This window comes from Manacus candei, unplaced genomic scaffold, assembly GCF_025592945.1.
Source record: "Manacus candei isolate 608988 ecotype Guabito, Panama unplaced genomic scaffold, ASM2559294v1 h1tg000159l, whole genome shotgun sequence".
NCBI classification, from domain to species: domain Eukaryota; kingdom Metazoa; phylum Chordata; class Aves; order Passeriformes; family Pipridae; genus Manacus; species Manacus candei.
Window position 1 is genome coordinate 3,997,230 of NW_026138207.1, and position 25,166 is coordinate 4,022,395.

General features: G+C 42.1%; 1 protein-coding gene across 1 annotated transcript in view; it reads right to left on the minus strand.

The window, feature by feature from the left end:
* Positions 1-25,166, minus strand: part of SH3RF3 (SH3 domain containing ring finger 3) — a 250,643-nt gene that overhangs the window by 23,835 nt on the left and 201,642 nt on the right. The window contains exons 5-8 of the mRNA XM_051772741.1: positions 23,313-23,413; positions 19,034-19,204; positions 15,497-15,747; positions 11,255-11,559 (exon numbers count right to left, since the gene is read on the minus strand). Of these exons, the coding sequence (XP_051628701.1) occupies positions 11,255-11,559; positions 15,497-15,747; positions 19,034-19,204; positions 23,313-23,413 (828 nt within the window). The remainder of the gene's footprint in view (positions 1-11,254; positions 11,560-15,496; positions 15,748-19,033; positions 19,205-23,312; positions 23,414-25,166) is intronic.

The following is a 25,166-nucleotide window of genomic DNA, read 5'->3' on the forward strand; positions in this document are numbered from 1 at the left end:
TTCTAAAACCAGCAGTGGGCACTGAGCTGAATAAGTCCACAAGCAGCTGAAAGGTTTACTGGTTTTAGCTGGGATCGAGTTAATTATCTTCATAGTAACTCATATGGTGCTACATTTCGGATTTGTGACCATACAAGGGTAATAACACACCTTGTTTTAGTTATTGCTGAGCAACACTTGCACATTGTTAAGGCCTTTTCTGCCTCTCACCCCACCCCTCCAGTGAGGGGGCTGGAGGTGCACAGGGGGTTGGGAGGGACACAGCCAGGACAGCTGATCCCAGCTGGCCAGAGAGATAAGCCACACCATGTGATGTTGTGATCAGCAATTAAAAGATGGGGGAAGAAGGAGGAAGGGAGGCACATTCAGAGTGATGGTGTTTATCTTCCCAAGTCACCATTACTGTGATGGAGCCCTGCTGTCCTAAAGATGGCTGAACACCTGCCTGTCAGTGGGAAATGGTGAGTGAATTCATTGTTTTGCTTTGCTTGCATGTGCAGCTTTTGCTTTACCTATTAAAGTGTCTTATCTCAATCCATGAGTTTTCTCACTTCTACTGATTCTTACCCCTTCCCACTGCGGCAGGGAGTGAGTGAGTGGCTGTGCGAGATTTAGCTGCCTGCCAGGGTTAATCCACAACAGTAGGATAAACAGGGTAAGAATTCAGAACAATTTTCCTAAAATGGAGAAATTATCTTAAGTCACCACAGTGAAATCTGCAAAAACAAGCATGACATGCTACTGTTAGGAAGGAGAAATCAAATGCACAGATGAAAAATGAGGAGTGACTGGCTAGCCAACAGCTCTGCAAAAAGGGACATAGGAGTTAGATTGGATCAAAATTAGGAGTAAGTCAAGATGCTGCTGTGAGAAAGACAAACTTCATCTGGAAACATCTTACATGTAAGTCATGGAAAGTGCTTATTCCATCCTAATTGGCACTAACAAGTTCTCAGCAAAACTCCACTCCAGGGCACTGCTGTTTAATACTCCAGCAAGCTGAATGCTGCCTGAAGGAGAGCTGAAAGTGTAATCAGAGACCAAGAAAACATTACCTGTGAAGAAAGGCTGGGAACTGGGCTCAGCGAGAATTTTCGAGGACTAAACACATTATTAGTTCTCTAACATGTGAAAGACTGTCAAGAGAAAGCTGATTAGATGTTCCATCTGGAGCAAGACATGAAGAAACAAGATTGATTTGTAACCAAAAAAGATTTGGGAGATATAACAGATATTTCTGGCCCTAGGAATATGAAAGGACAGGAACGGATTGCTCAGGGAAGTTGCAGAATGGTCTTAATGGAATGATTTTAAGAATAGTCAGACAGACATCTATGGTGGGTAGTTGGCACACATCTGACTTTCTCACAGCTGACGAATGCAAACCCATCCCAGGTCTTGGGGCTATCATCCTCACTACCTCCTCTGTGCCTGCTGGCCAGCTGTCTCTCTCAGCCAGGTTCCCTCTGAGTCTGCCAACCAGTAGTATCTGGCTTAAATATAAAATCTATCCAGAAAAATTTAAAAAGTTGGAAAATCAGTTCCCTCTTTTATGTCTTGATCAAAGCCCAGCTTATGCATTGCCCTTGCCACAGCAGGCACCATCGTGTTGATAGAATCTGCCTGCCCGACCTCCTCCCTTTGCTGTCTCAAAACTTAAGATACGAAAAATAACATGATGTTGTACAGCAGGGAATAGAGATCTCTGAGGTCATAAAAAAAGTCAGCTAGTTCCATTTTAAAATACACCAGTTCTGGGCTCATCATGAACTGGGACAAAAAACTACAGTACAGAAAATCTACTTTACTGCAAAGTAAGTTGGCCACGGACTCACATTAAATTACTTCTTCTCTCCCTTAGGCACCTAGTGATGAAGCCCAATGCCTGTGTGCTTCTAGTGTGCTGAATACAGTAAGCTGTGACTGAAGGTTAGTATTATAGCTTCTGTAGTCTTAACTCACAGAAACATATGAACCAAACAAAATGTATGTAAAAAAAGCAAAGAAACAGGTTAAGTTCTGCCTTTATAATAAATTGGTTTTTAGACAGCTGACTGCTTGACACCCAGTATTAATTGATTACAGGCAGCCTGCAGATGTAGTGTCTGAAAAGCAACTTTTGCATGGTGCACTTTCTGAATCTCTGAGACTGATCTTTTCTCCAGAGGGCATAATAAAAGCATTTTTTTTCAGTCCTTCAGAGACCAGCACTGACTCCATATCTTGACTTGGTCTGAAGGGAATTACTAGACGCTTGAGACAGTCAAAAAAAATAACAATCCAGACTGACTTAAAAGTGGCTTTACCATTGGGCAAAAGAAAAGCTGAGGGCTTGTGAATCTTTATACTGTTTCTGCAACATGAAAAATAAACAAAAATATACAAAATAAGGTAAATATCCCTTTGTTAAAATTTGGTTGTGCCTTCGAGTTACAGAATGAAAATAGAAACATGCCACAGATATTTGTTGATTGTTATAACATGCTGTTCCTACCGTACTGATGTTTGTCAGAAACTGCAATTTCATTTAGTTTATGTAATTCTTCTAGCAGAGCTTGCTGAAGTATTTCTGCATTGATGTTAGATATTTTAACCCACCTAGGAAAAATACCAATAACTATGTGACAAAAAAAAAGAAACACGGGCACTGAAAAGTTGATTATAGACAATTTTCACAGAAAAATTCAGACTGTCTCCATAAGACAACTGCACTGGCACTTGAGATACTTGTATCTCAGTAAATAATCTCTGTAGCCTCTTGGTGGTTTAAAACTTACTGGCTTGTGAATTCATAGTTGGAAAACCACTGATAATGAAACACTCTAATGAGTCCTGGACACGTGGGAGGCCAAGATGCCACCAACTCTGACACATTTTAAGATGTTTCATTGTTTTCAAGACATCCATCTTCTTACTCTACTTTTCTGCTGGAATGGTTTCATCCTGCATGTCTTCCTTTCTGGGAGTTGTGGGGTAGTGGCAGCTCATGCCAGCTCTGTGTGTTAGTGCTTCAAGGCAGGAAGTGGACTACAGGAGACAGGCACAGCATTCACACTGGTTTTTTTAACCTGTGCATGGGAATTGGGAGCTTGATGTTATGAGGGAATAAGAGATCAAACTGTGTTCTTCAGGAACAGGGCAGGGATAGGGCAGAAGCTGTAAGGGGATGCTCAGCTGCAGAATTCTGTGGTCTGGGGTGAGGATTGGCCCCAATGGTCCCTCAACAGCCAGAATGTGTCAATGTCTCCCATCTATAGCACAAGAGCACTTACATTTCACCCGACTAATCCAAGGACATACTTGCCATCCCCACCCACAGCCCTGCCCCATCCAGCCATCTGGTCCCGTGTGATTCCTTCTGCAGGCAGGGGAACACCATGAGAATGCCAGTGCCAGGATGCTCACACGCAGACACACACTCATGCACACACACACGCCTCCAGCCTTCTGCTTCCAGTGCTCCCTCGCATGCTCTTTCTTTTGTCAGTTCTACTTTCTTCCTCAAACCATGCTAAGGATTAGTAAAAGCCTGTGGGTCCTTTGTGCTATAAAATTAGGTCTCTACAGGTGCCAGGAGAATGCTGTGCCTTGGCATTCAGATAGCTTCATCTCCAGTTAGTAGATAAACCGGATTTCCTCTTGAAGTTAAAGAAGTCTCCATCTTCTCTTCCCCAGGATCTGCTTCCCTTAAGGCCATGGAATGCAGCACAGAACCACTCGAAAGAGTGTTAGAGAAATCCACTGTGGACACTTGAGAAATCTTGTGACAGCACTGTGAGGCAGATAAGCAGAGGCAGGGGGAGAGGAGAGAAAAAAGGAATAGCTTTCGGAGACTGCTTGGCAGCAAAGTCAGTGCTTGAAATATCTGTGGGGAGTTTGAAAGCATTTCCTAACATCAAAAATGTGAAGAAGAAAAAGAAATTTTGATCAATGACTTATTGCCCTTGATCTAAGCAAAAGAATCCTAGCCAGTCAGAAATAACAGAAATCTGTTTTATTGTAAAGCTTAAGTTTTCTATGTTTTGACAGCTGGGGTTCATGCTTTTGGTTGGATTATTTGCCAGCCTTAAAATATTCATCAGTGAGTTGCCAGGTTTTTGTCCTTCCAAATTGAACTCTAATGATGAAGGAGAAGGTGCTGGAGAGATTTTAAGCATGAGTTTTCTGCCCTAAATCAGAACTTTGTGGCCTGAATTCACGTGACCAGAAGAAGAGGTTTCCAATCCCTGGCCAAGTGTCTGGTGAATCAGTTGCTGGTCACTGAGCCAAGATTCACTTTCTAGAGCATGGGAAGCAGCGGCTCATTTGTGATGAAGACAGCCCCCTTGCCTTTGTTGAGAGGAAATGGATTAACAGTATGTATTCTGTGAACAAGTCTTGAGAGAACTGAACTAAAATATTCCAGATTAAAGCATCCCTTCAGAGAAACAAATTGGAACATGTTACACTGAAAAGTCAAAGGTGACTCTGAAAATGATCAGTGAAATGTTGGTGTTGGTGGCTCCAGGATCAGTTCAGATGTCTTAAAGAGTACTCAGGAAGATTAATGTCACAGAACTTATTCTTTCTTTTTGATGCAAACCTTTATATTGCTATTCCAATGTTGCTTCCTCTTAATGCATTCTTAGAATGCATTATTCTAAGAATTCAAATCAGGCTCTCTGCTCTTGCGCAATTTGTTTATTGTTATGTCTTGTGCTGCTTTCATTTCATCACTTAGTTTTTATCGTTCCATTTCATACCTGTCCAACTTAGTGGGCTTTCTTTGGTAAATCTAAGTAAAACATTTTTCATGAAGTGAAAAATAATAAATAATTTCATATCTGCTAGGAAGACTGAATTTCTCTTCCAAAATCTCGGGGTCAGTCATATTGACTTTGTATCTGAAAAATCTGCTTTCATCAACTCTGTCCTTAGCCTCCTCTACTCATCCCAGGGTGACCACTATTTTTGTCACATCATTTCATATCTACAAAGTCCTTGCAAGTGCTCTACACTTCAACTTGAGACTGATCTTTCATTTTCTGGATAAAGAATTAAATTTCTTTGGGGATATAAAGTGATAACTAATCCTTTCACTCAGGGACAAGTTAATATGAGATGAAGTTGCAATGCAGAGACTAACACTTAGTAAGTAAAAACTGAAAGTGCACTACTTTGTAGGGTCCAGTTCTTCAGGTAGCTTCAGTTCTAGCAACTGATAGCTTAATCAGACAGCTGTAATGTGAACTAAGGTCAAAGAGCATCTCTTTGACCTTATGACCTTTATGAAGCCAGATTTCAAAAGGGCCTTTGATCTTGTTTCCAACCCTATGTAAAAGCTGGGGTGGGCGACTAAGTGTGCAGGCAGCAGGTCTGCACTAAGGGATGCTGCCAGGTGGGACTGAGCACTGGGCTGCAAATTAGGAGGAGGTTGAGGAAGGCACTGACAAAAAGGGGGAGTGGTGGAGAGGTAAGTCTCTCTGGTCACGCTTATTCTGGCATATAAAATGAGGTCAGGATTTAGCAACAAACCCTGGTCTGCATCCATTAACCATTATGGGTTTGGCTTATATCAGCTTCCCACTCTGTGCTCACCTGGAGTGCTCTGTGCTGTTTTGGGCCCACAATATAAGAAAGATATTAAGCTATTAGAGAGCATCCAAAGGAGGGCTGCAAAGATGGTGAAAGGTTCAGAGGAGAGGCCATATGAGGAGTGGCTGAGGTTGCTTGGCTCATTCAGCCTGGAGAACGAGGGAGACCTCATTGCAGTCTACAACTTCCTCATGGGGGGCAGTGGAGGGGCAGGCATTGTGGTGACCCATGACAGGACCTGAGGGAATGGCATGAAGCTTTGTCAGGGGATGTTTAGGCTAGATATTAGAAATAGGTTCTTCAGCCAGAGGGTGGTTGGGCTGGAACAGGCTCCCCAGGGAAGTGGTCACAGCACCAAACCTGCCAGGGTTCAATAAGTGTTTGGACAACACTCTCAGTCAGGCACATGGTGTGACTCTTGGGGCTATCCTGTGCAGGGCCAGGAGTTGGACTCTATGATTCTTGTGGATCCTTTTCAACTCAGGATATTCTATGATTCTATGAACTAGCACTCTCCCAGGACAATGCATTGGCATAATTTGGGCCACACCACTTACCAAGAAGGACTATTCTTGATGAGCAATCTGGATGCAGGCACCCTATTTTGGGCAGAGAGAAAAGCTTAAAAGAGTGGATTCAAGTCATGCAGGGACACTTGCAGGGCCAGAAAACAGACCTTGCCTTGCTCTATTTTGCAAAATAGTTCTTACACCAGCATCATGCCAAACATATTGTATCATTTGAGGAATGCAGCTATTTTGAGCAGAAAGACTGGTACTTGAGAAAGTGAGTGACACTGGTGAGAGCAGACAGATGTTTACTGATTCTGTCATCATATGCAAAACTGTTGGTGCATGTTCAAAGCAGCTTTCTGAAGATGTGCCTCGTGTTATCTTAACATCAGTAAACAGCAGCCTAATGCATTTTCCTGTTTGTTGTGACTTGCTTATCTAGATCCTCTATATATTCCAGGGACACAGTTACTAAATTTGAAGCTGCAAACAGGTTTGTTCTCTTGACATGCTTGCAAGAAACGTTTAATTTTACACTGCAATTTTCAACTATTTTTATGTATTCTGGCTAGGTAAAATGGTAAGAAATTAGTGTAACTCAGTGCTGAATTAATGACTTGACTAGCTCGCTAGCACAAGCTCTTATTTTCCTCTTTATCAGCTCTTGGGCCAGACATTTTGGAAGAATTTAATCAAAATCCTCATCAAAAACCAAATGAGTGGATTTTAAAGAAAGTTTAATTACAGTGGTCAAACCACCCAGCACGATTTGCTTGATTTGATTAATGTAATGAGGAGCTCATTTAATGAGAAATGCATTAATTCATTCAAACAAGTGGTTTTATCAGTGGTATTAAGCATCAACCCAGATTATGTACAGCAGAAATTATTATAGCAAAAATTGACCGAGGTCAAAGCAGTAGTCATGCCATAATTACAAGCTCTCAGCTGTAATCTACCAGTTGAACTTGGGTAGTACTTGTCCTGCACGAAAAAGCAGGGTCCCTATTTTAAAAAGCTCCCAAACCACAGGGGTTTGCTCCAGTTCCTCAGCTGGGGTCTCCATACCTTTTGTTCAGATGTTCAGAAGATTTGGGAACTGGGACTGAATTCCCCAAGTTTCAGATGGCTACACATGCAGACACTAGTAGCAAATGACAAAGGGAGAGCTCAAAGGAGCCCTTATACCACCCCAAACCCTTAAGGGAAATGGATGTTCTTAATTTGCTCTCTGTTTTACCTCTCTCCCGTCCCTGCGATTTTCGAAACCTGGAACAGAGTGACTTTGGGGGAAAATTAGTATTTTACTTCTGGTGAAGGAAACCTCCTTGGAAAAGAAGAAAAATTGGCTCAAGTAGGAAGCATTTGATAAAAAGAAGAAAGAGTCTCCTTTACATCTTGTTCTCTTCAACTACATTCTTAGATACATTTCACACTCTATATTTCAACTCCCCTGTTTCAGGCCCCCTGCCTGTGAGCTTCAAACAGCACCCATCACCTCCATGCTTCTCTGGTGACCCCTGCTATACCTGCCAGCAGCTGCCAATGCTCTTCTCTCTCCTATGCTGCCCTGACCCCCATTACCTCTTCAACTTCTGCCATGCTGTCTTGCCTTTATTCAGTTCATGACTTGTTATTCCTGCAGCATCTGCAGTACCCCTGTATGAGCTGCCTTTCCTGCTACTTTATACTGGGTCCGTATAGCACTGAGACTTCTTTGATTTTCAAGTGTTCTACTTCTAAGCCTGTTTGTACCAGAGCACTTTCTAAGCACTGCTGCACAGTGGACTTAAGCAGTCTTTTCTCAGCTACCATCAGCAACTGGTAAAGGAGACCATATTTAAAACTGTTCCCCAAGTAGACAGAGGGCTGGTCAAAGAGCTGAGAAGTGGAGCACAAGCCCAGTTGCAGACAGGATGCTCTGTGGGTAGATGCATACTGACAAGTGAAGACTGGTATCATCAGGAATATGACAGTAAGACACTACTATTAGGGTGCCTAATGAATGTAAGTACCAAAGTTCATCTGCAGGTTTGGAAGTTTGGATCAAGATCTTCAAGAAATAAGCTGAAGTAGAGAACTAGAGATGTCAAAAAATAGACCTAAGGATTTATTTGCCACATTAATAGAAAATGAGCAATAAAACCATTCATGCTGAGCTAAAAATATAATCCTTAGGATCATTTCTGCTAGTGGCCTTTAAACCACAAGGAAATGAGTAAAAATTGGAATTGGAGTCCCTCGATTTTAGAGAAGTCCTGGGATCTGCCTATATCTGACTGCTGCACACCAACAGGAACCTGTGATATTGGCATATAAACGGTTGCACAGAGGAAAGCATGAACAGTGACGACAGCAAGGCTGTTTGCAAGGTAAAGTCAACTCCACCTTGGAACAAGCAACCCAAATAGCACACACAGACTCTCTGCAGAAGCTGCCCCTTGATGTCACATTTAGTATCCTTGAGTGGAATCTACATGGGAAATCATAATACATAAATTGTTAGAAGATCTTATCTTAAAATACTTTTTCCCACTGTCTCCCAGCCCAGCTTTCAAGCAAGCAACCAAACTTGCTAAACTTATCATCTGAAGAAAATTCCCAAAGACCAATATATCTGACTATATCAGTGATAAATGCAAAAATCGCAACTTATCTCCACAGACCTCAAAAGAACCATGACAAACAATGGATCCTCATAATATTCATCCCTGAATGCAACCTACTTCTTATGTATCATGTGCCCTCTGTACCATAGTGAACTCACACTGACAATCCCTTCATGAAAGAAAACAATGGTTAATAACAAAAACTTGTCTTCTAAAACAGTCATTCTCCTTCTGATCATTCAGCCTTCATCCTCAGGGGTATCCTACAAAAGAAACTGAAAAGACTAAGACAAGATTAAAGTTAATAATTTCATAGGACACCAAAAATTTTTGATTCTAACGACAATGCTAATTTTATGGCACATTACAATTTACCTCACATATAGCTTGCTAATCTCAGTTTCTCAGGAGATAATTACCTGTGCATTTCTTCCATCCTGTGTTCAGTAGAGCTGAAGACCTTATTACCTCTCCTCTTACTAACTTCCTCTGTTCCTTTCATCTCAAAATACCTGACTGATTAATATAATGAAACTGAACTCAGAAAAATTGCTTCTGATCTTTGCTTATCTTGCAGTTTGCTAGCTATGCCCCTGCTTCTGTTTTTTGCTCCTCGATCTTATCTGACTTTTTCCTATTAGGTGTACTCTTAATAGATACTGCCTTTCTCCACACTTATTCCTTACGAGTGTTATGACTATTCCCTATTTACCAAAAAACCTGCCCAACCATTCTCCACTTTGAAAATATCAGGCATGGTTCCAGATATGGTTCCAGTTCTGACTCACAGATACCTTTTTGAATAGTTGTATGGCTTTCTGTCTGGCATTATCTGAGCTCCCAATTGCTTGAAAGAAATATTTGGGCTTAGGCAAAGAATAGGAACACAATTAACTGGCCAAACATCAGTCACTATTTCTAAAAGGAAAGGAAACATTGTTAACTCAGATCTTTCTAAAATGAAAGTGAAATATGACATGGACAAGATTCGGGAATATGTTGTTCAATGTGGAACAGTTATGTATTTCCCAATCCAGTCAGAGATGAAAATTTTTATTGTCACTTCTGTCTGATACTTCCCAACTAGTGAATTGGCCTTTGGCAATGCTCATTGCAATGATGTCGTATATTATTTGCTTCTCCCCTTTATCCATGGAGCTCAAAAACCACTTTACTTTTCTGCATTCAAATTCAGTAACTTTAAGCTGTAACACCTTGGGAAAGGTTAACCAGTATTTTAGGACTGAACTCAATATAATTTTGCCTATGGACTTTCAGTGTGCACGAATTAAAATATATGGACCTATAGTTTAATACATTTTAGGAAGTATTAAATAAGACAGTACACAAAACTCTGAGGTAACATGAAGATCTACCATCTTCTGCCAAATGCCATACACTTCCTTGGACTTGCAGAAGTAGCAGGTATTATTCTGCTTGCACTACATGCAGTCCTTGATGCACACCTGGGAGTCATTCTTTGCAAGCACGTACCTGGATTTCACATCCAGGCTAGAATATCTACACCCTTTTTCTTTCACTGAAAGGCATTTAGAGAAAATTCAAGACAGGATTAAGGAGAGGATTTTAAAACTTGTATTCCTCATTTTGTGAAGCTAGGGGTTATCTGTGACCCCAGTGACCAGAGAGACCTACCACCTCAGTATTACCATGTAAAAAGTAACTGTTTACCCCATATGTTCCTGTCACCATGGAAAAACTCAGGAAATATATGGAAAAGATTTTTTGCAGGTTCAGAGGAAAAGCAGGCCCTCTCATCTCTTTCCCCTACTGAGATACAAACAAGGATCTTGCTCTGCTAAGCAGTAGGGAGATAATCTTCAGCATTGATATATGGGAACTGCTGATACAATGTAAATATTTGGTAAAAACAAAATATTTGCCAAGAACCTAAAAGACCGTGTGCTTAAAGTAGCTCTCCACGCTGCCTTTCCTCAGCAAGGTGTACAAGGAAACGTGTACTCAGCTATCAGTTCCACTGCTGCCTCCTGAGAGATTGAACCTACAGTGCATCGTACCTACATCCCAATGAGCTGTACTTAATTCCCTTCTCCTCTTCTGGCTGTGCCACTGCAAGTTTCTTGTAGAAACAGAAGTGCTTCTGGAGCAGTCAAACAGCTCCTGCTACTCATGAGCCAGTGTCTGTGGTACCTGCTGCAGGGCTGGTACCACCATCAGCTTCTTCAATGTCACGAGGCACATGCTTCTGACTTGGCCGTCGGGTTTCGATGGCCAAGAGCCCACCACAACATCTCTCTACACCACTGCAGATTTGCAGATCTCGGAGCCAATCATTGGAAGAAACACACAAATTCAGCTCAGTCAACCTCATTTCCCATCTGCGATCAGGTAACACGAGAGCACTGCTGAGGATGGTGTGCGGGAAAGGATGAAATGTGAAAATAATGTGAGATGAGGATGCCCAAGATGTTTGGTAATGGAAACCAGTTTCCACCCTCCCAGGTGGCTGCCAGGTCCCTCCTCAACAGCCCCACGGGAGGGAGACGCGGCAGGAGTGCGAGGCACAATGGCCCTTACCTTCTCGTTCTTCCTCTCCTCAGCTTTGCTGGCAGGTCCAGGGGTGACGGGGGCACACAGGGGCCCACTGCCCACCTCCCCATTGAGGTGGGCCGCGCTGACGTTGGGCGGGGTGATGGCGGCGGCGGCGGAGGTGAGGGGGATGAGGGGCCGGGCCCCTGGTGCGGGCGGCTGGTGGCCGTGCTGGGGGGACACGGCGGGGTGAGGCCGAATGGCGGCTGCGGGCAGGCGGGAGGGCGAGCTGGGCGTCCGCAGGGGTGACACCGTGGCGGTGGGTCGGTCTGGGGCTGGCACCGTGGGGTGGGCTGCAGAAGGAGGACAGAGCACGGTTAAACCTGCCTTGCACTGGCAGATCTGGCCCTTCAGTGGCCATCACTGCCACAAGGTGCCAGGGCCTGACAGAGATAAGCTCTTAGCCTTAACCCAGGATATCTCAGCCTGGAAGTGTTTGCAGCTAATTCCCCTCCAGGCTGCAAAAGGCATGTCTGAAGTCACCAAAATTGGCTTGTCCTCCCCAGTGATGTGACTATCCCTGTTTATACTATCTTTTAAAAATACATTATCTAGTTCCAGCTGAGTTGTCTTCCAAACCTCCTCCTAACCTAATAGGTTTTAGAGCAATGCAACATGGGACCTAAAAGGTTAGCCCAGATGATCCAGGCTGACGTAGCAGACAGCAGTTACAAAGGAAAGTCTCTTGTTTCAGCCCTAAAAAAATGATCAACAGCACATCACTGTGCTGCACAGGATAAATTAAGCAGAAATCCATTGGAGGATTTCTGAGCTCAGCCTCCTCTCTGCCAGCAAAGTCTCTAAGGGACTATGCAGTGCCTTTTAGTCTGGCTGCCCCTGCTAAGCAAACTCTGCCTGCAAGCAGTGGGAACCAGAAATTAGTGCTTGTCTGTTTAACGGTGACTGTGACACACTGCCGAGGTCAACCCTTCAGGGATTCCGGAGCCTGTTGCATGCCTCATGTTGCAAAATATGTGACAAAGCTCCAGGTCCATTTCCACAACTATATTGTCTATGACTTCCAGGTTGGTTGATTGCATAGACGTAACCTAAGTACCACTCCACTTTAAGTATTTACAGCCTAGAAGTCAAGTTCACACCTAGACATTCCCTCACTTAAATGATTCAGTAATAGGACTGGCTGGAAAATGCCCATTTCATAAATGATTTCAAGGTTTCATAATCTTGTTTAGTTCTCTCTCAGTACAAAATTTGAACCTTTGAACATTCTTCTGTGAACAACCTACTCACTCACACCACAATAACCTCTATTCTGGTCAAGTTGTTCACCTGGGATGTGAAAACATAGGATCAGGTCACTGCACTGTTCTCTTCTGTGGAGAACACCTCTGGGAAGTTGTCAATTCCCTTTGCAACAGCACAGCTTTATGGTTGGTAGTTCTGTAGTTGAACTACATCCATTCCTGACAAAAACCGTTGAGTTCAGCAAATCAGCTTTTCTTTGACCAAGATGTATTTTACTGGAAAATTTCTGACCCACTTTGATCTGTGGTTTTCTTACAAGTTCATCTGAAGGATGCATTTTTATGCAGCTGGAATTCACTCAATCTATAACTAAACAACAATGCTAGAACAACCACTATTTTCTGTTTCTGTGGTAAAGAGTGGCACCCTTACCAGGGATTGAAATGAGACAATGCCATTAATCATACTCACTACACCAGCTGAGCATTCCCGGCAGGAGGGAATTTTCATCCCCCAGTCTTATGTCCTATTATCTGAAGCAATACTGAACATGATGGGCCAGTGACCATCAGATTAGTACCTCTCAAGTTTGTATTATTTTCCCTCACAGCAGCTTCTTGATTTTATAACATCTCTTTTTACTAATGTTGCTCATAGCAAATCAAACTATCATTAACCAGTCTGTAACTTGATGTGATTTTATCATGTAGCATCAGGAAGGCCCTAAAAGTTGTTATTACAGACACCTTCAAGACTACTATCACTATTAGTTACCATCCCCCCCTCCTTGAATTACCAAGAACATACACTGAAAGTGCAATTCAATTCCAGAGAGCCAGACAGGGCACCACTAGTTATTTTGAAGCAATTCACTCCTGATTTTCCCATTTGGAACCTGTGTGATGAGCAACCACTGCTATCAGAAATCTGATTTTCCGGGACAGTTAAGCTTGTAGGGTCAAAGTTTTGAATTACTGTTTGTAGGGAGCAATGGCTTTCCTAAATTTAGAGCAAAAGCACACTAATGGAATATCACTGCATGTACCTGGGTGCAGAACCCTGATTTGGTAATATTAGGTACAATACTTTCATGTAGGACTTGGTGTTTCCACACACAAAAAGGAAACAGAAAATATGAGAAACAGTAAAAGAAATGGCCTAAGAAAAATCAACTCTGAGCAGAGCTCTCATGTTTTATTCTGTAATTTTATCTACTTACTATTACAATGTATGCCTTTGCTCTGGATCTCTGTATCTGGACTGTGCTGCATCAAACATGCTATTAATTAGCAATGCTCACTGAAGGCTATTTTTGTTCTACACCACTCATATTTCATTTGGGGTGTATTCCTATATTAGTGGCCTTGTGCAAAATTGATTTGTTACTCATGTATATTGCAAGCCAACAGAAACGTGATTTGAATACTGTGCCAGCTTGCCTCTCTTGGAAAGCTTTTGCAAAAGTCAGTGCACTGACCTGTCCTGCAGGACTAAAGGGACCTTTTGAGGGGCTCTGATCCACAGGATACTGGTAAGGAAATCCATTACAGAGAAAATTATTGATAATCATGAAAATTTCCTTTTTTTATCCTGAAAAAGGTTTATTTAATTAAAATAAGAATCTCATGAACCTTCTGGAAGGGTTGGAGAACTCCCTGTTACGAGGTTTTGAAACAGTTCTGTGGTCCCTGGATCACCCTGCCTGCCAACTCCTTGGCACTTGAGAGGTGTCATAGTGACCTGGAGGAGCAATCTTAAATCAGGGAAGCTGCTGATGTGTAGCACAGCAGCACTGCGGAAGAAAGCTATGGGCATGCCAGGTCTCTGGGGCAAAACAATCCGTCACCTCAGTTTCAGGGGAGTCAGGAGGGCTCAGGAGGCACCAGGAGCACCTGAACAGTTCCTGAGAGCCTCACCTAAAAGGGGACATTTTTGGCTCGGCACTGTGGGAGCAGAAGGGCTTTTCAAAGGGTGTGACTTGAGGGGTAAGCAGCACTTTCTGAACTAAACAAAAAGAGGATAAATTGATTATCCCCCAGTGTGACATGGATACCATGTAAAGCACTGTTTGCTGAGCAGAGGAGTCCGCGCTGTTCGAGATTCAGATTCACATGTATTTTATTATGTTTTCTTCCCTTTGGTCTGGACTGTGTAGGAGGTGAGATTAGATGGTCATAATGGTGCCTTCTGGCTTCAAAAGGTATGAATCCATGACTTACTTCACAGGGTATTTCTCATTTGTGCTTGCTCTGTTTTATATCTAAGACCTCAGTTTTGAGCAGTCACAGTTCTTACTGATCTGCCTTTGCAAACACAATGGCTCACATCCCTATATAATATCAGAAACAAAATGTTTTAAATTTTGCTAAAAAGTTCCACCCCAGGATTTACTTTTACTTTATTCAACATCAGAGGCTGTTTAACATCAGGGAAAGGGGAATAAATTGTACTCTAGAAAATTGTGCTGTACATCAGAAAGGGAACCTAGAAAGAACAGAGGCCCCCTGGTGCAAGAAGCTCTTATTTTCACTTCAAAAGGTGGCAGCATTTTTCAGATCTTTTTCTTTATCACTAGCACTGGGTCCCATTCTGCCTAATAAATACCTTTCATCCCTGAAGCCCAATGAAATACTTCTTAATTTTAAGGTGTGTATTACTTGCCCTGCAATACAGGCAGTATTTTTCTGTCAGTAAACCAACTGGACTCAGAACTGTTAATCTCCCCAGGATGCAGGGTGCTTGCTTTCCCTCAGATAAATTGTATAAATATTTGTAAACACTATAATCTATTTCAGCTGTAGCAATAGAACAATCTGATAAACACAACGTGGTTCCCAGAGATCAATAGAAACCCATAAATATTACAAGCAAAGAAAACATACTCTATCCCACATTGACTGAGCTGTGACTAAAACGAGAAAGAAAGCTGTGGGGACAGGCAAGTTCTAGAGGCTTGCCTGTTCAAGAGGTAAAACATCAATCCTCCCTACACAGGGTGAGAGGCGCTGATGGGTGTGCACTTACCTATCTGCATGGTGTTGCGGGGCTGGCTGGCTGGCTGCTGAGCTGAGTACCGCAGGCAGTTATTCAGCTGTGGAGAGGCTGCCTGCAGCTGGGGATGTGTCTGGGGAGTGGTGATAGGAACAACTGGTCTGACAGTTGTGGTGACATTGGTGTGACTGGCCCCGATGGGGTGGATGGCTCCTGGAGCTACTTTTGTTGTCGGAACTCCTCCAGCTCCGCTGTTCCTGGGCTGCCCAGCTCCCACTGGCACCCTGTACGGAACCAAGGCACAGCGTAAGCATGTTGCAGAGACCCCAATACCCAACCGCAGTGCTGATAAGCACCCCCAGTTACTTAGGAGTTTTAACATGATACTCTATCAGTTGTTAAAGCAAACTGAGATATAGATATACATTTATCTTTATAGAGCCCAGTCTTAAGCATGCTGGAGGACATTTTCACCCCTTTATCCTACAGGAAGAAGTGCAGGGTAAAAATGGAAAAGATAATTTATCTCATCACTTTTTTATTATGCTACATTTCTGTCTGAATAGCTTCTAGTAAAATCACAAATCTTAATTCAGAGGAAATAAGTATCTCCCAAATGTCATTTTGTGTGCCAGAGGCTATTTCACACAGAGTGATAATTAAAACATACTCAGAGATCTTTTCTTGGGACCAAACCTGCATACAGCCCTACAGGGAGAAACAAGGATGGATAATGCCAAATCTGTGTGTGGCTATTGAAGGGGACTGAGAAGCAGCAGACTTGACAGGGCTTGGCTTGGCTGAACATTTACCCTACTGATGTAACCAGCCCTAGCTTAGACTTGCTAAGGGAATGCAAAAGGGAAGGGAATGCAGCTGACCTGAATGAAAAAGAAATCCAAACAGTAATCGACCCCTCTTTCATTTCTCACTTAAACTGTATACATAATCTGTATTTCATCTGAGTGGCCAGGTAGACCTCAGAGGAAAGGGACAAGGCTCTCTCTCCCATATGATGAGTTCAGACTACAGCATGTCTTGATCCTCTTACCACTGAGCTAGACACTCTCTGACCAAGACGGGAGGACACTGCGGAGAACAGACGGACACCAATGGACAAACTCAGCCGCTGCTCAGTAGCTCGTTCTCTGAGTTTCTTACTCAGGGTCCTGAATAATTTCAATGCCCACCAATAAATGCCATGAAACAGAGGGATCATTTTACGCTGTTCTTCTCTCTGGGGCTGCTCCTTGTGTGAAGGTCCTCCTCCAGGAAAGGACAGCACAGGGATATGAGGCAGAACAAAGCAAGATGAAGGAAATGGAAATGCGGCAGTGCAAGGGACTAGCAAGGGAGGAGAGAATAACAGAAAAAGTACAAGAGCCAACTACAGAAGGTGGACTGGGAGAACTTCTGGGTCCCCAAGATTGTTGTGTGGAAAACAGAGAGGAGAAGATCAGAAGGAAGGAGTATGCTGAACAATCTGGTCTGATTCAGAGGACATGAATGACAGAATAAGTAACCCTAAGAAAAGAGTAGAAAAGGGAAGAGACAAAAGAGTGAAATTCTGATAGAAAAAGACCAACACACAGGCTGGAAGATATGGTCCAAAAGTGCAAAATATAGCTATCCCTTCTGCCCAATCCTCCCTCCCCCAAAACCACAAGAGGAAAGACAACACTGCGCTGTCAGTGACTTGACTTATCTCATGGTGCAAGGTTTACCTGGAACACATTTTGCTAAATGAATCTGAATTTTTTTTCTTCAATTTTTTTTATAAACCTATAGGTTGGGAAAAACTGGGAATCTCACCAGATGGAAATTTTTACTGTCTGTCATCTGCTATGAAGAGCTGGCAAGGTGGCAGGAAGGTTCAGCTGAGCTGACTTGGCCATCTGCACTAGACTGAGTTTGCCAGAAAAGCACACCTAACAGTCCACTGAGAGCTGTGGTCAGGCAAACATGCATGCTGACAGGTACAGAAACTATCTGTGACTCCCACAGAGATGGATAGATGTTGGATGTGGCAAATTTCCTCTGCTGCCCTTTACCTGTCTGTCCATCTAAAGAGTCTTGTTCTTTTTCCACCACAGTCTGTTCATGCATGTTTTGGCAGCTTATAAATCTAGTTCAGTGTTATTAAATTCATGGACAACTTCTTTTCCTTGGGTTTTGTAAGGAGTGGCAGAAAAACATGTATGAATCTGATCTTTTTTGCTGTCAAAGGACAGCAAAATATGCTGAAAGTGCAGCAAATAGGAGATTTTGTTGCTATCAGATTTTTCATGCTCTTCTCCCTAAGAGTGATTTGCACGGGAACTTAATTAGCTCACAGGATCATAAATATAATCATAAAGCTGCTTTCGGGTTTTGTGGAAAGCACTTTTGCCCTTTAGCTCTTCTCTGTCTTGTTCTAGCTGTGACATGCTGCATTTAATAAAGTCTTGCTGATTCAGATCACCAACCCTTCAGCACAAACTTCCTTACTAATTAAAAACTGAAGAGGTAAGGAGTAAAGGCAGCCAAGGAGCTCTATAAAATAAGGTAAATACATTTAGGTTGATGAACTGTGAAGAACCAGTGAATTAATATTTGGGTTTTTTTTTTACCGAAATGCAATATTAGGACTGTCAGCAGGCTTAGCTATCTTCTAATCTGCTCTAAACTTTTGGTATTGCTCAGCCCACAAATTACAGACTTGACATAAACTGTAGATGGAACAAAGCTGGATCAATTTTTCAAAATCAACACTGTCTGAATTGTGAAGTGCCTTTCCCTGGAGAGGAGTGAAAGATGGTGGAGGCAGTGTACATGTGGGAGGAGGGACTGAGCATATGAAAAGCAGTGAGCTGAGTTTGCAAATCCACAGTTTGTTTAAAGGAGACATGGGCATACATGTGGCACCATTCACCTGCAAGGAGTATGTGGGGCAATCAGTCTGGGACACAGCGATGAACTTTCTTCTCATCTTTCAGACTATTTCAGAGTGGGCTCTAGATCAGAAACAACCTTTGACTTGGTGTTGTCCAATATACCAAACTCTGAAAAATGGCATTGCTCCCCAAAACATACTATTCTTTCCTTTTCTCATCTTCTGCAATGGAGATGGGTAGCTAAAATCAGACAATTTACTGAACTCTCCTACCACTTCTGAATTTTAACAGTTCAAACATTAGTCCAGATCCAAACCATTCCAGATCTTTGCTTTAAGAAAAACAAAATCTACAAGAGAAGCTACTGAAAAGCAAGATACAAGCATTTCTTATTTTGTTACATGTCCAGTAGTTTTATAACAACAACAAAGTGTTTAGCCAACAGATTCTTTACAAAAGTAAAACCCCCCCCTGGGCTTATCAGAGGTTATAAATGCCATCAATCCAGTACAACTACTGCAGTCTCCTGAGGACATGGATAACTCCAATGCTACAACCAGCAAGTTTCATTACTGAAGTCTGCAACGCCACCAGAAAATTTCTGGAAGGGAAATGTGATTTCAGAGCAGAGCTACGTTCTTTTCAGTGTCCTCCAGATGCAGAGAACTCAGCCCCAGTTCAGGCCAGTGGTCCTCACCTTGAGACAGGTGTCACATAGTTGCCTGGGAAGACACCGGACATCCCACTCCTCAGAGATGTCCCCTTGAACCAGCCGTCCTGGCACTTCTCAATGACCCGGTACATCTCACCTTTGCGGAGCTCCAGCTCATCGTTCTTCTGGGGCTTGTAGGCATACAGGGCTAGGTAGCTGTGGGGAGAGGTCACACAGGAAGAGAGCACACAGATGGCATCAACCACCACTTGTCCTGCTCCAACTCCAGCCCCACAGAGCAGAAAGTGAGCAGAAGCAATGTTAAGAAATTGGGATTGAAAAGGGACATCATTACAGCATATCAAACAAGGAAGGGCAGAGACTGGATTCCAAGACAATAAGGGAATAACTAATCAGAGTAAAGTAGGCTGTAATTTAGAAATTGATGAGACATCTCACTCAGGGCACAACCAAAGTGAAACACTGCCACACAAAGCAGCACTGAAGTTAAGGACTTAGCAGCAGTTGCAGAAAGACAAGACAATTACAGAGACAGCCAGAGCAACAAGGACTAGAGTAAGAGGGCTTTGCAAAGCCTAACATTTGGATAAAGCATATATTCATATGCTTTAGGGTGGGAGCCTATTGTGGAGTTTCAGAAGAAACTTTTCTTATGGGTAGGCTACTTCAAAAGCACTTACGACAGCTTTACTTGCATCTTTCTCAACACTATTTATGCTGGTCAAGTTTAGCAACAACACACCAAACTGTTCTGATCTGGTATGGTAGTTCTTGTACCATATGGGTAAAACAAAAGTGACAGAGGGACAAATTCTGTAAGGGGCTTTTCACTTCAGTAGGTGAAGTGGTAGAATTTGGCTTTAGATGTTTTGCATGCAAATATTCTAATAAATCTTTAATAATGATCCAATATGTAGAACTTTTTATTTATTTAATTATAGCTTTTATTTATTCCCTTTGTTTAGAATCTTTCTATTTATCTCTCCTTTGTTCTTCTGTTACTACTTCAGGGATGTGTCTAGCGTTGTAAAATGACTACAGCTTAAAGTCCCTAAAGATATTCTCTCTGTTTAAAGAAATCCTTGTTGAAAATTAAGAATGATTGCTTGCACTTTGGGAAATAATGGAGAGTTGGGATAGAACAGCAAGAGTGCACACACAGAACAACATTTTCTTTGTAAATACCGTTTGGTTTTTTTTTTTTTTTTTGTTATGTAGCTTTTCTACAGATGCAGAAAGGGATTTCTGGTAATTCTTGATCAAGGTTATGCCTTCTTGAGTTTTTCTTTATTTATTTGTTCTTTACAGACAGTGAAGAGAGGTTAAGACAAATGGGAAAACACTTACAGAATGTGCATTTACACTACAAAGTACAGCAGAATACTCTTAGGCTCAGGGGTGGGTGAGAAGAGGCTCACTGCCCACCTTATAGCAGTGAACCAGAGAAATAATGAAAACTATAACCATCGTGATTGCAGATTTTCAACCAATAAAAATGATACATGACCTTTTACTTCTGCTCTCCGGGAAATATAATTCAGGAATAAATCCTGTTAGTTTTTTTGATTCTACTCCTTTACTGTATCAGTAGATTTTTTTATTTTTATTCTGAAGACAGTAAATAAACAGCAGTAATGAGCAGAATATGAAATATTGGTAACAGCTCCTAGGGGAATGCTTAGGCTGATGTGCCTGGCTCTGTTTACCATGCGTGTGGGGTACAAAGACCTAATCAGAAACTGTATTTCATTAGTCAACAGATGGGAGGAAACACCCTGCACATCCTTTATTTAGCCTATGTAATCAGGTGGTCTTGAGCAGGTCTGTAGCTGTTTACACGATGGAAAACATGAGGCTACATATGAACTGAAGAACACCAGAATGTGTCACCCTGACAAGAAATAAGGTTGCATGCTTCGGTGCTGATCTTTCAGCACTGCACTCTGCAAGGACATAACAGAGAGTGCCAGACTGCAGTCACTCGAGGGAGCAGAAAGTGTGGCTTTGACTACCACTTTTGAAGTTGCTGCTTACACAGGGCTCAGATTCAGAAGCTATGGGCAAGGCAGGGGGTCAAGGACAGAGCATTTTAGATAGACTCACTTAGCCTTTTTCCCCAAGGGGCTACATGTAATAATGTAATTTACAGGTGGAGATGCTGGAAGAAGGTGCAAGGAAAATTACCCTAATTGGATCACAGGTTGTTGTGCCTTGCAGCTATATCTAGCTCTCCAACTAGCTTCTTTCTGTTCTCTCCTACTAGCTTCACCCTGCAAATTCCCCCAAATCAGCCACCACTAAATCTGAATATCCAATATCACAATAAGCCTAAACATTCTCTGGATAGAACAGAGACTAAAAGAAGGTTTACAACAGCCCAGCATGGACACCATACCAAAACAGACCAATCTCTGTACGGCTAAAGTGATGAAAGCTTGTATGTGATAAGCAAATATGGTGACCCTGGGACAATGGAAGTGGTCAGGGCTTTCTTTGTGGACCAGCGATCCCACCACCTATGTGGGGCAGTGAGGATGTCTATCCCTGGGGGTGTCCTCTATTAGTTGCAAAGAGGCAAGGGGTTCTCCAAACCCAGTGACAGGCCCCGCCTGGGTCCATTGCCCCACCCTATGGGGACAGGCATATGCTCCATGTGTTGGCAGAGAGCGGGCTGTGGAAGAGCTGGCACGATGCCTGCTCTTATCCATGGCTGAAAACAATTTGAGTTCAGGCAGCTTCCCTCACCAGCAAGTGTTTCTGGGTTTTTCCTCTGGCAGGAAATCAGGTCTAGCAGTCCCATTTGCTGAGGCTGACTTTGACTTAAGCCAAAGTCTTTGGACTCGAACACATTTCACTATTCTCTAGATTTTAGGTGTAAAACTTCACCACCTAACTCCCTACAACCTAGAAGAAAGTGTTAAAACAATGAAATCTTCCAAAATGCAATATCAAGTTATTCTGAGATATATGAAACAGTGAGGCTAAGGGTTAGGGAGTGGGACCTAGAAGAAACTAAAATGTTTATTAGAAGTTCCCTAAAAAAAGGTTTAAGTGAGAAGGTAGTTTATGTTCTTGGACTTGGGGATTTGCCTGTGACTCTACTTATAATGCAGAAGCCCCGGGGCTCTGTCTAGGTTGCACCTCCCCACTACTGCTACAGCTTTCAAATAACACATCCTCTTTGACTGGAACTTGGCTCGCAAATGCAAAATGACAGACTGGATTACAAGGCTGCTTCACAAGGGAGATGACAGAAGCACGGGAGGGAGAAAGGGAGGGTTGCTGAGGCATGGAGTCAGGGGCATTGCCAGAGAGCTGCAAAATGTCCTGATTCAGCAACTAAATACTGGAAATATTGCCAGTTACTGCTTCCTACTCAGGGCAAAGTTTGAAATAAATTTGTGCCCCACTATGTGCCATGCAAGCTGCACAGGGTGACTACAGGATGATGACGAGACCTCTCTGTGGGGCATTCAGTGATGTTTGGTACCTCTCAGGTATAAAGATCTCAACTTAGTAGCCAAGAAGAAATGTGTTTGGTTCTGTTCCAACAATAGGGGGTATTGTTCTTAAAGAATATTTCCTATGTTATTTTTAGGATTTTATTTGTGAATTCAGACCTCGTTTTAGCCATATCATAAAGCCCCAAAATGTGGGTGTGCATATGTGTATGTGTCTCTATAGTTGTCTTGCTTTCACAAGGTATATGTGTTGAGAGGAAAGGGTTCAGTAGTTTAACTAGACAGGTATCAGATAAACCAACCAGACTAGTAGAGACTTAATGAAGTCTACTCTTTTTGTTCTGTATCTAATAAACGTTCTGTTATTCTACACACTGTTCAATAAGCCCATATTCCCAAGATATGAAGTTCATTCATTGCCTTTGTTCATTCACTGTTTATGGCACTGAAAAAATGCAATTGGGTAATTTTTTCTGGTTAACGATGAATGTATTGGTGTTTGATTGCATGGGACCACACCTTTATAAGAGGTTTAAATGAAGGAAGATTTTCTTTAGCTGCGAGGTGTTCAGTTTGCTTCACTGTGGTTCGTACAGCTATAATAATTAAAGTCTAAAAGAGCTCACAGACAAAGGGGGTAGTCTTGCCTTTTTCTACTAATTTTTCAATTTCAGAAGAGGCTGCCTCATGTATGAAATTGCAGTCTCTCTCTTCTCAGAATGCTCCTGAACTGAGATTTGGGCTTTCAGATTTTAAACACACACACACACACACACGCACGTGCACACATGCACACACAATTGGAAACAAAAAGAACACAGTGACTGAGATGAGCTGCTTACATATTGAGGGGGAGCTGGACCTTCGGTGGTGTTCCCTGATCTCCAATTATTGCACTTGTCCTGGGACCAGCCACTGTGGCTGTTCCAATCAAAGAGGAATCCTGAAAATACACAAAGAACACAAGAGGATTTAAGATGAAGCCCATTGTTTCCTAAATTGCTATGGGGTGAAGGCACAAAGGAAAAAACCCATATATTTTATTAAATTCCCAGATTTTCTAACTTCATGATACTGCATTAAAAAAGACATCTTTTAGCCTTACATATTCCAAAAATATATTTCTGACACAAAGGATATCAGGTTATTAGCAGAATTTCTACCTGTCAGAGAAATTTTAGCTGTATTTCATGTGCAGATCTTAAACGTTTTAGAACATTAAACTACTTGACTATTTTGTAAAATCAGCTCAAAATATGTATCTCTGCAATAGTACCTTCTCTGATAAAGGTAACCTTTTCCCTTCAAAAACTTGTTTTTTAAATCAGTACTTTTTTGGCTAATGGTTATGGATCTATGGAGAAGAAGATACTACTCAATTTCCAAAATGCAGTCTCGTTTCTATATATTGTTTTTATCATCATGAATATTATTCTCATTAAAAAAAAGGTGACTATACCACCCACAACGTAACTCTGAATGAAGAAAGTAGTAAACTGCACTTTTACCCCAGAAAATAAATCTCCACTCTCATACAGACAACTGGGCAGATCTTCTCCTGCTATTAATGTGAAAGGCAATTCTAAATGTAATCATTCATTTCTCAAAGCTTAATGCTCAGCCAAAGTATGTAGGGTAAACCCTTTTGAGATGTCTCACCAAAGTCCTCATTCATCTATGTCAAAAATGAATCTTGACTGGAAACTTCTCCTGAAGTAATGCCAAGGCCTGTAGCAACAAATCTTCACTGCAGACAGGGCAGAGCTGGACTGATGGGACTTGGTTTACTAGAGCAAAAAGCTTTTTTGGGAAATCTAACCAAATACTGTATGCACATCCATATGCAGAATGGCTCTACAAAGTAGGAACCAAAGTTTACACACAAGTTGCAGGTTCAGGCAGAGCGTGGTACACACAGCAAAGATTCTGAGCAGTTCATAGGCCTCCAGTGCAGCTTTTCTGTTTCCAAATTCTATCTAACAAACAGTAATTAATTGATTTTAGGAACACAAACATAGAGGCATTTTTTGCTTTTACAAATGACACTGAATTAAACCAAGACATTGAGTTAAACCAAGACACACATTTCTCCTTAATTATTGGATTTCAATGTTACCTCATTCTAAAGAAGCCCACATAATTATTACAGTATTCTGTCTTGACAGTGCATTGCTAAGTTTTATTGCTTTGCTGTGTATGAACACAGTATCATTAGGAAATTGTGCAGCAAAACATGAAGACACTGCACTGTGATTCCATAGCTTTTGGTAAAAAAACAGATGTCTCATCTCTCACCAACATCTCCACTCAATCATGAAGTTGCAGTGACAAGTACAGCTCCTTTTTCTCATTATTTCCTCTAACTTTCTGGCTGCTTGCTCAAAGAAAGAAGGATCCAGGTAGCTCTTAGTCCTACATGAAAAGTAAACGTTCTTTCCAGTAACTAAGGCTTTGTTAATACTGCCTGTCAGTGAGATAATATCAACTTACAGAAAAAACACAACAACCCACTAAAAAATTTAGGGGTAGCTGGAGAATGATCCCTCATTTGTTATTTTGGGCTGGTTAATGGGGTTAGGGATTGCGGAAGATGCTGGGCTGAGACACCTGGCAGCTGCCTCATCCAGAAGGTGAGAAATTAACTGGTTCAAGCTCCTTCATCTCATGCCACCACTGCATGCCTGCTCTGAGCTAGA